General features: G+C 43.6%; 2 protein-coding genes across 2 annotated transcripts in view; one reads left to right on the forward strand and one right to left on the reverse strand.

Annotated features, from left to right (window-relative positions):
- The window catches only part of vwc2l (von Willebrand factor C domain containing 2 like), a 14,350-nt gene extending 4,010 nt beyond the window's left edge, over positions 1-10,340 (reverse strand). Inside the window, 4 exon segments of the mRNA XM_019895474.1 lie at positions 1,783-1,912; positions 9,308-9,703; positions 9,705-9,827; positions 10,179-10,340. Coding sequence (XP_019751033.1) covers positions 1,783-1,912; positions 9,308-9,703; positions 9,705-9,722 — 544 coding nt within the window. The 5' untranslated portion in view covers positions 9,723-9,827; positions 10,179-10,340.
- ikzf2 (IKAROS family zinc finger 2) overlaps positions 1-16,063 on the forward strand; it is a 67,571-nt gene that overhangs the window by 7,212 nt on the left and 44,296 nt on the right. The window lies entirely within an intron of this gene.

Genomic DNA, 16,063 nt, shown 5'->3' on the forward strand with positions numbered 1-16,063 from the left:
AAAAAAGCTGTGACCGAATAGCAAGCAATCATTAACTAATTAGCTCATGTCACATCACTTTCAAAGGCCCCTGAAGGGAACGGAGAGACGATACCACACAAATGTAGATGAGTGCTACAGTTCTACAAAGCAAGGGGGTGTTATTATCCTCTTTCTCGAGGGATTGACATACTCTATTACCACGCAAGGGTCATTTCATCAGGCATATCCTCGAAGTAACTGCAGAGATGAGATTTGACGACCTTTCCCTTGATTTGCTAATCCAATTCACAATCGGATCCAGAAAACGATTTATTTCACGAATTGATGAATTTATGTTTACCCTGAGTCACAATGGAGGTGACCATGAAGCAGGAAGTAGCTTGTTAGCGAACACAAAAACTGCACACATGACACTTTTATTAAAAACGGTTTGGTTTTGACTGAGATTTCTGTTAAATTCTTGTAAGATATTGTCCCTGTCCTGTGAAAAACACATTTTGTCCTTTCAAACAAATGACAAAAATGGACATGCGTGTTTTTCACAGGACAGCACCAATATGGCCAACGGAGCGTCTGAAGTGATATGGAGGGGGGAAAAAAAAGGAATAGATTTCTCGTTCTGAAACTTTCTCATCCTGACGAGAAAACTTTGTATGTGGTCATGTGACTGTCTGGGCTCCATTTGATTGGTGAAATAGTTAATAACGTCACACGTGGTTATGTTGGATTGGCGGAAGCGTGACATGATCATAGTGTCGATATGGCCAACGGAGCGTCTGAAGTGACATGGAGGGGGGGGGGGAAGGAATATACTTCTCGTTCTGACGAGAAAACATTGTATGTGGTCATGTGACTGTCTGGGCTCCATTTGATTGGTGAAATAGTTAATAACGTCACACGTGGTTATGTTGGATTGGCGGAAGCGTGACATGATCATAGTGTCACTAACAAACCCCCTACCCCCTCCTCCCGAAAAAAACAGCGATAAATACATTTCAAGCAGAATGTAGCTCAATGCTAACGAGAAAACATTGTATGTGGTCATGTGACTGTCTGGGCTCCATTTGATTGGTGAAATTGTTAAATGTCACTTGTGGTTATGTTGGATTGGCGGAAGCGTGACATGATCATAGTGTCACTAACAAACCCCCTGCTCCAGCGCCCCCCCCCCAAAAAAAAAAAACCCAGCGATAAATACATTTCAAGCAGAATGTAGCTCAATGCTAACGCAGTGAAGGTAGTGTTACTTTCTCACAAAAGTACTCTAGAAAAGTCAAGAGTATGTTGCATTAAAACTCCTCGCATCTGTTTACATTCACGTGTTGCCTCACTTTTAAACAGAACAGACTATTTTGTCTTTTGTTATGCGAGCAGCCGCTTTATCCTACACATCTGGCCGGCCTCACCTTGTCAATAACCACTGACCCCCACCAGCATTCCTTTGTGTCCATTTTTTGGGTGGGTGGGGCTGTGCACAATGCACCACTGAGAGACAAAAAGTCTTTCCAAAGACCCATTACTCCCTCCAAACATGCATTTTAATCAATGAGATATTGTATTATCTCCTTAGTGTGTCGTTGAGAATGAACCCCAACCACCAGTCAATAGCATCCAGTTGGCCTGTGGTCGTAATTCAAATTCACAATTGGCCTGCATATAATTACAGCCTCTTTGTTATCCGATGTGGCAGACAGTCCAGAGAAATTTGCCCTCGTTGAATCCATTTTTAATGACTTCTGAAGAGAGTGTGAGTGTGTGTGAGTGTGTGTGTGTGTGTAAGTGGATAAGTGTCGTATTTACCGTTTTTACAGATGGGGCAGCATTGCGCCGGCTCGTACACAGGGTTGACGCATTCCGGGACGGCGCAGTCTGACACCACACAGTGCACCTCGTTATTTGGTTCGCAGCGGCACCATTCACAAGGTGACGGCTGTGGACAAAGGGGAAGGAGACAAAAGGACGCCGATTAGATGAGTCACCGAGCTGGGGAATGTTTGTGCTTGTACGTGCGCAAATATTTTAAAAATTGATTTAAAAAAAATTTTAAGTTGGTCACGCTTACTGTCAAATGACTTGAATTGCTTCACAGAGTGAATTAGATTTTTAAAACGCACATCAGTCACAGCCAGGGGTGACCTTGAATTAAATCGCAAGAAATATCTTATTCATTCAAGTCTTTCCAAAAGGTCCTAAATGCGTCCCACTTGTGAAATGTCTCAGTTCCTCAAACTGTGTTTTTCTCCCTCTTATCCCGGTGAGCTCTTATTTCCACTCTCCTTCAGAATTCGTATCACATAATTACAGCACTCAACTCCTTTTTTTTTTTTTTTTTTTTAAGAACTACTTTTGTCAACCACTACGATGCTCGGTTAAATCCTCAAATGCCAGTTAAAAGTTTATTGTGCAAAGAAGAGAAACATTATGTCCAGACATATGTAGCCCTTCGCTCGGAGCAGCTGGTATAGACCATCAAATAGAGTGCGACATAAAACATGGATGGATTTCTCACCCCCCTGGAAGAGGACCTATGAGCCTGCACTATGTAATATTTATTGAATAATGAACAAATGTTCTGCTGTTCCACTCAGAAATGTTAGCTGCTAACCCATGCCAGGTGAGCAAGTGCTAACCATTAGCGCATCTGCCTCTTAGTCAGGAAAAGAAATTCCAAATCTACCCGGCTGCCGTCAACATTCCAAACACAGGCACGTAGCATAGTTGACGATTTCTGCATTTTTGAGGGCATTTGACTGCTCTGACTGGTGTTGGAAGACAAACTGTCTACAACAGGGGGGGTGCACAAACTTTTTTTGACCTAAGATCTACTTTTCGATCAACCAACCTCCCGTTATCACGCACGCACTTGCACACGCAAGTTGAGTTTGTGAAAAGGATTTCCTGCCTACCTTCGTGGGAGACCTGACGCGGAGGCATGCGACACATTTTTGCAGCCCGTTAGCTATCGTAGCTCACGCCTCCCCGTTTTAAAATGCTTGTCTTGGCGCCCCAGATTCCCATTCTTTGCCAGTGCCGTGGGTGAAATGCAGATGAAAGAAACTCTGAATGAGAATAATAATAACAATAAAAGATATAGCGCAACAGCTCTGATTGCAAGCAGACTGCTGGGCGCTAACAACTTCAAGCGCCACCGTAGGTTTAAGGCGACCTGCTTTGTTTGATTTTTTTTAAATGCTTTTTGTGAAAGTGAGACTGATAGGAAGATTAGGGTACAGTGGGCATGAACACAAAAATGATATTACTAACATGCAGAGATACACAAATGTTTTGTTTGTTTTTCCTTTCACACCCCTCGCATTCGACTTGGGGCCAGTCCGCGAGCTAACTTGTCAATCGCGATCGACGTAATGGGCACCCCTGGTCTACAACCTCCTCAACAGCTCTAAAAGCAGATAAGAGCACTATTGACAAAAATTCACTGTTTTACGAATGATAATTGTTTTTTTTTTTTTTTTTCTCCACGCCCGTCTCGTTGACAAAGCCCGAGCTCAGCAGCAGATTATCGATGCTGTGTCAGTTTGAACTTGTTAAATAGGGAAGAAAATGCAGCGCAAACAGAAGTGCGTCGCTGGAGCAGGACAATTATTTCAATCAGGCTTAAGGATGCATGCGGCTTACACCAATTTGGATTCGTATTTGATCGGCTGCCAAACACGGAGCAGGGAAAATTATGCTCCGAGTAACAATGGTGACAACAATATACACTTTACTTTGCAGCTATTTGGCACAGCACTTGTGAATGCGCTGAAATATTTAAATTGGGAGAGAAAAGTCTCTCCTAATTAACATTCCATGCCTCTCTCAAATAAAAGCCCTATAGGGCATTGTGAATCATCGAGTAACCGTTACCTGGTAATAAGGGGGAGTGCAGTGGGTTCGTGCGCAAATGTGCAATTTGCTGTTGTTGAAATGAAGGTCATATTTTAAGGCGGCTCAGGCGAATACAAAAAAGAGGGAGAGCTAAGACGACGCCGGAAACTCCCCGGAGACGTCGACTTTACTTAGCAAGTCACTTCAAGCAGGTAGAAAAGAAACACAGGGTTTAACTGCGCGCACTTCATAAACTCCCTTGATTAGAACCCTTGTCGAAACCAGTAAATAGGACAGTAAAAATCTATCGGAGTAATCATTTTAATCACCTTGACGAGATGTATGTCAATGGCGAGAGGCCGAGGTACTGATTACCGATGTGTGTCGCGAGCAGCCGGTTTGTGCGTGACGTGCAGATGCGTTTGTTCGCCCTTAACGGTTTTGAAAGTGTACAGAAAGCGAAACGACTGAAAGCAAACTTCTTCTGTTATTTGTATTCATGATTAGGAGTTCAGTAAGAAGCAATTGCCCTTTTTTTAATGAGGCTGCCGGGAAGTGAAAGCCCTCCACAGTATAACGGGCCTTAAGGTTCTTTCAGTTCATTTTGGTTTGACCACATTTGTCCATCATTTTGAGACACCATTGCCATTTTTGTTTTCACTGCGCATTTGTGTACTGTACTTCTTTCGGCTGTCGCGGCTTGAACTGTCTCCTCAACCATCCGTACATGGTGTGGAGCAATTCCCTCTTCATCTCGGTTTGATGGTAGCCTGCTCCACTTCCAGTTCAAATCAAAATGTCTGCCACTGTGACTGCAACGTCAATGGACAGATTGGATATACAGTGGTACCTCTACTTACAAAATTAATTGGTTGCGGAAGAAATTTCTCACGTAGAAAATTTTGTAAGTCAAGACGCGTTTTCCATGTGAATGCCGTAATCCGTTCCAAGCCCCCAATAATTCAGACATAAATGTTTTTTAAAGCATAAAAATGCATCAAAATATGTAACAAAAACATGCTACAGTTAGATTATTGCACGATAAATGAGAGTTGAGCGTAATGTAAAAAACAAAGAATCGAGTAAAGAATAAAAATGACAAGTCATTTAAGTTTTAACTGCGCCCTCATCGTTTTTTGCCCTCTTAAGTTCATGTTCTCCCTCAGAATATAAAGAACGGATCCAAGGACATTTGCTTTTGAAAAAATTCGAAAATGTCCAAGGCAAACATCAGCATAGTGAGCGATCGCCCGACTGGTGAACACTTTTTCTGGGGATTCACATTTACGTAAAACTATCGGAACGCCTCATGGGCCAATGACAAGGACGCTGCATAGACACCTATCCATCTATCTACACTCATCGACACATTCGATAGAGGTCTGTTTTAGCCAATGGGATGCCAGGAAAATGCAACTATAAGTATGTTGCGTTCAGGAAACTCGGAGTTGCAAGTAGCAGCCCATACTGGATTTTTGCCTTTCGTATCTTGACATTTCTTTCGTAACAAGAGGCAATATTTTCCTGTTGAGACGTTTCGTAACTTGAAAATTTCATATGAAGAGACGTTCGTAAGTAGAGATACCAGTGTACTTGGTCAGCGCGAGCCTGACATCATTGATGGATGGCATATGTAGATGCACCTGCACTGCACAAATAACGCGCCCGCGATGAATCATAATTCCAGTAAAAGCACAGATTATTGCATGCGGACCTACATCGGTCCAGGCCAGCTAAATGGTTTTGTTTGCTATTTCACTAACACAATAATTGAATTCTCCCTGCCCCTCCGTCTGAGTTGCGCGAGACAATCTCTTCAAGCCTGTTTCAGGGCTAAGCATTGTATGGTGACAGCAGTTTGAAACCGACATTTGTTAGTACAGTACACAAATGTGCCTCTTTTGTAATCCAACTCTGTACTCCACTTTACCGGCGGGGCTCGCAGAAACATATTTTCACTGTTGTTCACCGACAAGTCAGTTCCCAGCAGGTTTGAGAGCGATGTCTGTCCTTGAGCTAAACCTCTGTTACACGTCAGGCACTTGTTTCCCTCTGTTGTGTAACGTTCCAAAAACCGAGGCGTTCTTGTCGCACATGCTAGCATTAAACCTTGCGGAAAGAGTTCTTTGACCCATCCTTGTGTAGTAACGTCTCAGGGATCATCATCATCCGGACGCAAAAGGAGGCGGAAATCAGGCTCTGGTTTTAAAAGTGCAAGGACTTTTGCAACTTCTTTGGAAAAATAGTGGCTAGATAACATAAGATAAAAAAAAAAAAAAAAAAAGATCCAGGCATCACAGTTACCTGTAAATTTCAATGAGGTATGAAAGTATCGGTGTATTAGAGGCATCCTGTAGGTGAAACCCCGACCTGGTTGTGCGTACAACTCTCACAGGGTAGAAAACAAGCAAAAATAGCGATCGTCATATTTCAAAATAATCATAAATGGCCAGAGTCCATTAAACACCAAAAGATTCAGTTGTCATGAAACGGTAAATACAGCGAAGTGACAGTCGCACAGAAGAATGTTCTTGCGCCAATGGACTCGAGGACATATTTTTGTGTGGTAAGCTATAAGAGACCCACCAAAAATTGATTTTATTCTGAATACCCTTTTTTAACGTGCACATATACCACTTGGTGCAGATTACCTTCACATTTTTCGAATGTGTTGATTCCACACTTGCACTCCACATAAATAACAGTGCTTATGCCATCGTGGTTACTCTACTGAATATGAATTGTTGGACAACGCACAATAGTCCAATCTTAAATAATGCATAGTATTATCTCTCGCCTGAAGTGATTTCCAATTGCCTGCTTTGCAACACTAACAGCTCAACTCTTAAAAAACAAAACATTGAAGCAGCAAATATTCACAGTGGACTGGACTGTTTCCTTGTTAAGAGCCTTCAATAGTAGGTGACTTGAAAAGCATGAGATGTATTGTAAATTCCAATGTCATGTCTATTGGGAGACGTAATCTAAATACTGTATCTACTCAAGCACAAAGGGGAAATCCATCTTCTCTTCGAAAGAGTCCAATGTTTTGTTCTGAGACATTCCTAACACTGTCGGATGGAGCAAAGCAGCCCCAGCACAAAACCTTACCCCCTGCATGTTTCACTGGAGGCTAAAGCGTTCTGTTATTTATTGTTACGTGTTCTGTTATTTTTTTTGCTTTGTTTTTGCAGCTGTCAGTAGAGAGGCTGAAAGGTCCAGTTTTGTCTCATCTGTCTTTAGGACTATTTAGGCTTGTCAAAATGCCTATTGACATATTTCAATCTCGTCAGTTTCAAGATGGTTATTGACTATTGTGGACTTTTCTTTCTTGAATGGAAGGGTACCAACCATTTTGTCCAAATGCGTGAGTCAGGTGTTACAATTCTGTTTTACCGTTTTAACAATGCCCTTCAAGGCTGCAGATATGGACCGCAAAAGCTAAACAAAACTGTCTCCAAAATCCCTTCTTTAAATTATAGTTATGAGATTCTTCAGATTTTTTTAATGCAGAATCACAAGTAATATCTTGCCCCAGGCAGCAATTTCATGTTTTTTAACAGCCCACTGGAAAAGGAAAAAGCCTTCTTTTGCCCGCAATGTATCATGTCCATAAATCCAAATATTACTCCCATCTGTCTTCTGACGCTGGTTTAGGGCATGTCTGATTCTGCAGAGACAATGACATCACTCTAACACTCAGCCACATTTATACCCCTGGCTGGACTTCTGCTCTATGCCACGATAAAATCAAATCCCTGAACCCTAATTCTGTCTACCCCCCAACATTTTCTCTAACTCCTAAAATTCCTTTGCCCTCGTATGTGGTTAAGATTGTTGCTAGCCACGGTAGGGTTCTAGCCCATCTCCCGGAGGCACGGATGTGGTGTCCTTGAGCAAGACAACAGGCACTTAAGGAGCCCCCTGCTCAGTGTGTGCCACTAATAGTGGGTTTGCTCTGTCCACTATGTGGTGGAGCAAATGCAGAGGTCACATTTCTTGTCTGTGTGTGTGTGTGTGTGTGTATGTGTGTGTGTGTGTGTGTGTGTGTGTGTGTGTGTCCATGATAAATAGAAATGATTATATTGACATATTGATTATATTGGGACACCTGGCAATAACACAGGCAGGAGCTGATACGAGAAAAAAAAAAGGGTGCCTCTTACTCGTTCCACTCGTCTTGGAAGACTTTCTATAAATTGTTCCATGTAATTGAAAGGAAAAGCTGAGATTCAGGAGGAACTAACAGGTTTCGCACCGCCATTTTAAAACGGGTGTTGTCGTCGGGGAAATAACGTGGCTGCAGAAACACAATTTGAAAGGTTTCTGCATCTTTTTGGGCATTGGAACCGAAGGGTCACAGTTCAAGTCCCGCAGCGGAGAAAACGTGAAAATGACAGCTAGTTGGAGAGATGCCACTCTGCTTCCTTATGATGGTCAAGGTGCCCTTGAGCAAGGCATCATCCCCAACCCAACATCTCAAAAGGTGCGGCACTTCCACTCTGACATCTCTAGTTGCAAGCCTGCAAGTGTGAGATTTTTGGGCTTTTCATGTGTGTGGTGCGTGTGACGCCGGTCATCCAACGTGGTCCTGCCTGAGACTCAAACCCACGCGACCACTGTCGGGCTGCTAGTTCGGCGGCCTGCGGCACCTATTGAGTATTTAACGAGTGAGGTTTGACTAACGTAGCGTACATTTGCGTACCGTGTACTGGCATCCATTACATCTGCAACACAAACTATATACACTAAACTGTCGATATATATCGTGCCTTGACTGATGTATGCCCCAATTTAGAGCGAGTTTTTCGAGTTACCCGTGAGGTAAATTTTTTTTTGCTGTTTGTTGCGAGACAAAACTGAAAGGGCTTTATTTTTGTGTCCTACGCAAGTTTAGTGCAAAGCGCAGTCAAACAGTGCACACGGGTGGAGTTTTCTCTCTTTTAGTAAGGGGGTGTGCGCTGTTGTGGGATGGAACGCTAACCGAGTCTTGGCCAATCATGGCGTCTGTCCTCATTCCCTTTAAATTCTGCGTCTACATCGAGGCCAGAGTTGCCGTTTTACTTTCTGGTGTTCACTGAACAGTACAAACCTCGAGCAGCATGGAGATGACACGGAAACAAACTATTCGGTAATGTCAGTCAGCAGATAAACGCGACAATGTGTGGGAGTGGGCGCGTGTGTCAGATGCTCAACTTTCTCAAATTTGATAAATCTTGTTTCTTTGTTTATTGTATTTTTTTTTTTTTATTGTTTTTATTTTCAATTATTGCGGGGGTCTGGGACACATTCCACCACGAGAGGGAATGGATTACTGTATAATCTGTCCAAAAAGACTCTAGTGGTGACTTTTTTCAGATGCTGTAACTTCTTCTAGTCCTCAATTATCCTAACTTGTTTTTTTTTTTCCTACTCGACACAATTCAATTTCCACCAAAACGAGCCTTGACTGTGCAAAGTCATATTTAAAATGGATGAAAAATGCGCCACAGCTCACCTTAAACTCTTCCAGAATTTTGTACGTTTTCCCTCGGTACTCGCAAAAGTTTTTGACCTCCTTGCACTCAGGGCAGCAGCCGTTGTGCTCCACTTTGGTGCACTTGGGGTGAAGTTTGGGGCACTCGGGCTGGTCGCACACGGGCCCGTCCTCCGTGCACATGCACGGACAATTGGAGTGGCCCGGATAGAAGCGCTCTCCGAGTTTGTAGACGAAGCCGCTGTCGTCCACGCATCCTTTCCCCCGGTAGTCGTCGAACACGAGGCTTTCACCGGCCTCCCGCTCCGCCTCGTCTGCGGCGTAATCCTCGGGGTCAGTGACCGTGGCGGCGGGGCCGCCGAGGAGGGCCAACAGGAGGACGAATGCGGTCGAGAGGACGGGAGCCATCCTTTTACCGCGGCGTAAAGATCCACATTCAACGGGATTTACCGGCATGACATCCCTAAACCAGCCGTGTCCACTCGGGATCCGGCCGACCCTGTAGTTGCATGACCATCATCCCACATCAAGTCTTGGGCTCCTGTGGTGAAAAAAAGACCAACATTGAAACTAATGTGTCATCCTCATCCTCCATGCATGCATTTAAAAGCGGTTGTATTTTAGTCTTGAATCCGCTGAAGGTTATTGTGTACACTCCCCCCCCCCCCACACTCCGCTCAACAGGCATGCATGTTCCATATCCATGCGTGCTTAATATAATTGAACCAATAGCCTGCCATAATAGTACGCAGCACTTTTTCGATCATGCGCAATTACTTTCATAATTTGACTGGCACCTCATGCGGTCTCCTGCTGAAAGTGATTCGAATTCGTCGTTTTTGCACGTTGGGAAACTGAGCACGTGTCGTTAATAGCATGTTACTTAACTCACCGTGTTTTGAATTAATTGGCTCCTTTCTTCAAGCTTCGTCCAAACCCAAGGCTGCAGTCATCGGTTTGCCTTTTGGGAACTTCATCTGCTTGTTATAAGAAAAAACAACTGGAACGATCCCCCTTTCGGTCGCTATGGTGCGTTTAAAAAAAAAAAAAAAAAAAAAAAAAAAGAAAATCAACGCAAACCTTCAGCTTCTGTGATTCCGTGTTGACATGACGTCCAGGTTAAAGTAGCTTTGCGCCAAATTTACCCTCCGCCGACTCACCTCGGAGATCAAATGACATCCAAGTGGTCAACGAGAGCCGATTTAAAATTCCCTGAACATTAATTCAGTATTCCCCGGTGGTGCAAATAAATATTAAAGCCCACTCTTGTTGCGCATACACGCGTGTACATCCATCCATCGGGCAGAGGAGTCCGTTAAAATCTCCACAGAGGGTCCGTGCGAAAACGCACAATGAGCGAAAGAAGGGAGAGTGAAAGGTTATATTTTCACCAGAGTAGAGACGGAGGAGGACACGCTCCGACTTTCAGCACCCTGGAAAGCCAGTGAGTGCTGCGTTATGCTGAGGAGAACAGAAAAGAAAAGGAGTGCAGAGCGCCCCCACCCGGCTGCGTCATTTTCTGCACACACGACATCCTCCGGTCTGCGCCTCCGCCTCCTGGTCACGCAAGGGTTAAAATCCAGCTACGCGGTCAGTAATCACAGATACTTTTCCTGCAGGAGCAGCTGGTGAATTCACAAGGTTAGAGCTCCATCTGGAAAAAACGTGCGTGAGGCTCCCCCCCTCTCCAAGTCTTCTAGTCAGACGCATGCAGCCGTGCCCCTGTTTTGTTTTCAGGCGTGCGCGTGTGTGCGGATTGTCTCATCATTCGCTCAGGAGCCGCAGCACATTTGACGTAAAAGCTTTTGTATGTCATGAAACGTGCGTGACCGAGCAATTTAAGAGAAAGACGGCACACGAATGGTATTCGCCCCCATTTATTTAATTTCACTATTCACAGTGATTGCAAAACTGCTTGAAGCTAATTTTCCAATACAGTGGTACCTCGACTTACGAAATTAATTGGTTCATGGAAGAAATTTCTTAACGAGAAAAATGTGTACGTAGAGACGCGTTTTCCATGTAAATGCCTTAATTCGTTCCAAAATCCTCAAAATTCAGACATAAATGTTTCCTAAAGCATAAAAATGCATCAAAATATCAAAAAAAATTAGATTATTGCACAGTAAATGAAAGTTGTGCATAATGTAACAAACAAAGAATAAAGAATAAACATGATGGTCATCTCACTTTTAACTGCATCCTCATCGTTTTTTTGCCCTCTTTCGTCCATATTCTCTCTCAGAAGTGGTTTTTGGCTGGCGTTTTGTAAAGAACTGATCAAAGGACGTTTGTTTTTATCGGCTTTTAACAATGCTTCGAAAATGTCCAAGGCGAATGTCAGCATAGGGAGCGATCGCCTGACACGTTTTCTGGGTGATTCACATTTATGTCAAACTATCAGAACACCTCGTGGCCCGAGGGGTGAATGACAAGGGCGCTGCATCCAAACATATCTATCTATCAACACGCATAGACACATACGGTAGAAGTCCCTCTTAGCCAATGGGATGCCAGGATGATGCTCGGTAATAGCCAATGGCAGAGCAGCTATCAGTATGTTGCATTCAGGAAACCCGGAGCTGCGATCAGCAGCCCAAACTATATTTTTACCTTTCGTATCTTGAAATTTCTTTGATAACAAGAGGCAATATTTTCCTGTTGAGATGTTTCGTAACTTGAAAATTTTGTTTGAAGAGACGTTTGTAAGTAGAAGTACCTCTGTATTAATGTAAAAAAAAAAGATCCTGATTTATAGATTACACTGGTCAACAATGACAACCGCTATTCGTGTTCTGAAGTCTGTCTTTTTTTTTTGCAGTTTTATTGCTTCACTTCAGCCAATACTAAACTCTGCACCAGCCACCCTCTGCATATACTGTATGCCCCCCACCCCCTCCCCCAACCCTGATACAGAAACATCACGGCTGTTGACCTGGTTCTGAAGAAAAGGCAACACTTTGGTAACCCTCTCCCCTCTCCATTTCTCTTCTCACACTGCAGCCCGTAATGGTGCCGCAAGGTAAAAATGTATTATTTAGCCAATCTGTCATCGCACACGCGTGAAAGCTGCATCCTAATGCGAGGTATGTCTAGGACAGCTGGCCAGCTACTCCAGCACACTATGCTCCATTAAGCTTTCACTCTGACTCACCCAAAACATGGCAAGGATAAAGAAAAAAAATAATAAAACACATATCAGGTGCACAGAAATGCACAAAAGCATTTTTTTAAAGAGCCCACCTGCCTCTTACTGTGCAGTTAAATGGTGGCATGGTTTGATAGGACTTTATTTTTTTTTCTCCACCTCGGTGCAGATGTGCTTAAGTCTTGCTTGTATTGGATGATTGGAAGCAAACAATTCCCAGCCCAGAGAACTATCAATTCAATCAGCTAATGGAAAGGAAGCTCTCATTCATCCCCTCAGCATCTTCCAGGACCACCCCCCACCCAACTCCCCCACTCCTCACTACCCCTGCCTTCCGCCGCCTATGTTTTCCCGCAGCAGCACATTCACGAAAAGCAGAGTCTGATCCAAATGTTGTTACGGGTTAGCCATCAGCGCAAAAGCATCCACAGCCTCCGAGCAGGATTTCGACGTTCTATTCAGCCACCACCTATTCAGGCGAACTTGGAAATCTGAATTCATCGAAAGCCCAGCGAGCTGTGGCAAGTGATGCACACAGAGGCGGGGCCTCGGGTTATTATAGACTTATCTGACTGAGATATTCTTAATAAAATGAAAGCTCCGTGTCAGGGTAGCTCATAACGGATTCTGTTTCCATATAATCTGCCTTTCATTTTCCCAAAATATTCTTTGCTTTGAATTTACAGCAGACATAAGACTAATTCCTACTTTAGCTCCTCTTAATGCCCAATTTATTTGTAGCAACATGAATTCATGCCTTGTTGATTGAGTCATATGAACTTGCAGATTCTTCTCCCTGATACTGTCGGGCTTTGATTTATTTTGAGACTAATATGCCTCATTTCAAACTGTTTGAATAACAAACCACATCCTGTTTTTGGTGGCATATTGATTCAAACAGTGACATAGCGTCACTTTGGACTCGGTCTGTTTGGTGATTCATTTTGGGAGGAATAAAAACATGTTAAGTTAGATTCCCACATCTTCAGAGTGGTGTTGGAAAGTCAAACTCTGGTGACAAAAGTTGAGTCGTGTCATTGGAAGTAACCTGCCGCTCACTGAACTCCTGTGTCATGGTCGGGCGGTGCACATCGTGCGTGAAGCTGACAACCTTGTCCGGCAAGCGAAAGACTTCACTGCATTACATTCTGAACTTTTTAGCACTCGTCTTTGAAACATGTAATGAGATTGAAGAATGTAAAATATAACCTAGCTGACATTAACTGATGATGGATAGGAAGAGAAAACAAACGGGCACGGCGGATAAACTAAAACTGATCATGTGATCGACGGACTATCACGAGTGCACAGCAACGCATATGCATAATGCATTCAAAGAAACGACCGTGGAAAATTATTTGGTGTTGAATGGGATTTGGTCGAAGTTGTGTTGATATGGGATCGATGATAAGCTGTCCACTGTCGTAACCGCTGTCCCTGAAAGGGTTAATGGCTGGTATTTCCTGAACAATCTCTTGGGGTCATCTTTGATCTTTTTTTTGGGGGGGGGGGACCCGAAACGACCTTACTCAAATGGTAATATCAAATCATTTCATACTCCCGTTTTAAATGTGAATACATCTCATTTGTTTTCATGATGAGGAAAATAAATAGATATATTTTTCCGTCATGAGTTTCTTGCTGCTCTCTTTCAGTGAGTTCAACTTGACACTGCATTTTTTTCCCTCTTGACTTTGCTAACAGTTGTGTGTGTGTGTGTGTGTGTGTGTGTGTGTGTGTGTGCGTGTGCGTGTGTTCAGTTGACTCTCAAAGTGTAAATGAATTATGATCCCGTGTTGAGTACATTTCCGTCAAGAGAATGAAAACAATTAAACACGTTGTACGAGTGGGGATTATAGTGGGCGAGAAAATTGTTTGCTGTGATTAACGGCATTTGCGCAATTCATTCAGCCATCTTCCCGTCCGCAAACAAATTTACGGCTCGCGGCAACATACATGTCCCGTCCACGCAAACGCAACAGTCTCTACATCAGGCTCCGTGACAGTTTTATAGTCGCGTGCCATCTCCGCTGTCATTTGCTTGTCTCCGCCTCTTTCATCCAAAGCACTTATGACCACGTCTTGCCTGCTTTCCTTTTTGTGGGATTTTTGCTCAGAGCCAAAATCTACTCGGATCACTTTTTTTTCCCCCACGCAGTTCTCTATTCCGTGTCTGCCCGCAATCGATTCAAGATTCCGCTGCTCCAGACCATTGTAATGCCACTTGCAGCCTCTTGTCAGCCTCAAGTGGAACAAGTAGCCCATTACAAAACTCCATCCATCCATTTTCTGATCCGCTTCATCCTCACAAGGGTCGCGGGGTGTGCCGGAACCTATACCGTGCCTGTCTTCGTGCCATCGCATCCAAAAGTACTGTATGTTCTGGGGCTGCTTTAACTGCTAACTGCATCATATCTTGCATGCAGTTTTGATGATCATTTAAATATTCATGCCCATCTGTAGGAGAAACGGCATTGCCGCTCCTTTTCGAAAATATGTTGCCTTCAATGGGCTATTTTTGTCAAGTGACGGAGAGATCTTATGTCGGAGAACAGATGTCATCCGACGCAGTCGTGACACGGAGGCGCGGTCTTGAGAAATTTAGATAAGAGGGTGCTTCAAGAGAACTCCCCTCGAACTCTTTGACCTTTTCTCCAAAGTGTCAGAGCAAGCTCGTTTATCAAAAGATGATGTCGATTTTAAAATGCACTGACGCTGACATTTTCCCAGTGTCCCTTTAAGATGCGCTGAGAGATCGGTGGTCTGATTCACCCCCAATCTGCTCCTCGCTCGGGAATGTGAGGGAACATCAAGGAACCGTCATTGCGGGGAAGAGCCTTTGAAAAAGAAATCCGCCACCCGGATTGAGTGAAGCGGGGTTGACTTTGTTGCTATAATGACATTCAACGGCAGATATATATTTAAAAAAAAAAAAAAAGCCTCACTTAGACAGGAAGTACATGAAAGCCTCAGCAAATGACAAATCGAATCCACGGCTAATTATCCGCATTTAGAAGCTCTGCCAAGCCACGTAAATGATGGAGATTGTTTTCATGTATATTCAGGGCCCATTTGCCTACTCGGTCTACTGTACGTCGGTTTCTCTCATTTGAACGTGAGATTTCGGGTTTTGGGGGGGAGGACAGGACTCGCTCTTGACACCCGATCAGCATATGTTGATGACACAGCATTTTGGAATATGGAGAGAAGTTCTGAATGGGACACTGCACCCTTCTGAGGTGCAAATAAAATCAGAAACATAGCCTGTGGCAAATAATGTTACAGTCCTGTAAATATAACCAAGAGTATACAGTTCATGGCCAAAATGGTAATGGAATAAAGTTGACGAGGTGCTGCTGCTTTCTAGTGAACTAATTCCAAGCTTATTGACCAAAAAAAACAAAACAAAAACAAAACAAAAAAATGGTGCTGTCTTGCATCTCAGAACACCCGTTAACCAAAAAACGTAATTCCAAAAGACATCCATCCGCTTTTGATGACCGTTTGCGCCAAGCCCAGCGCTGTCTCCTACGTGCTTAACTCAAACCGATATCGGCGCTGTTATGCAAGAGGTCATCGGGCTCAGTTCAGCAGCTTTTGGTTGGACTTCACTCTACTCCGCACTTAAA

Source organism: Hippocampus comes, unplaced genomic scaffold (assembly GCF_001891065.2).
Source record: "Hippocampus comes isolate QL1 unplaced genomic scaffold, H_comes_QL1_v1.1 scaffold237, whole genome shotgun sequence".
Classification (NCBI taxonomy): Eukaryota; Metazoa; Chordata; class Actinopteri; order Syngnathiformes; family Syngnathidae; genus Hippocampus; species Hippocampus comes.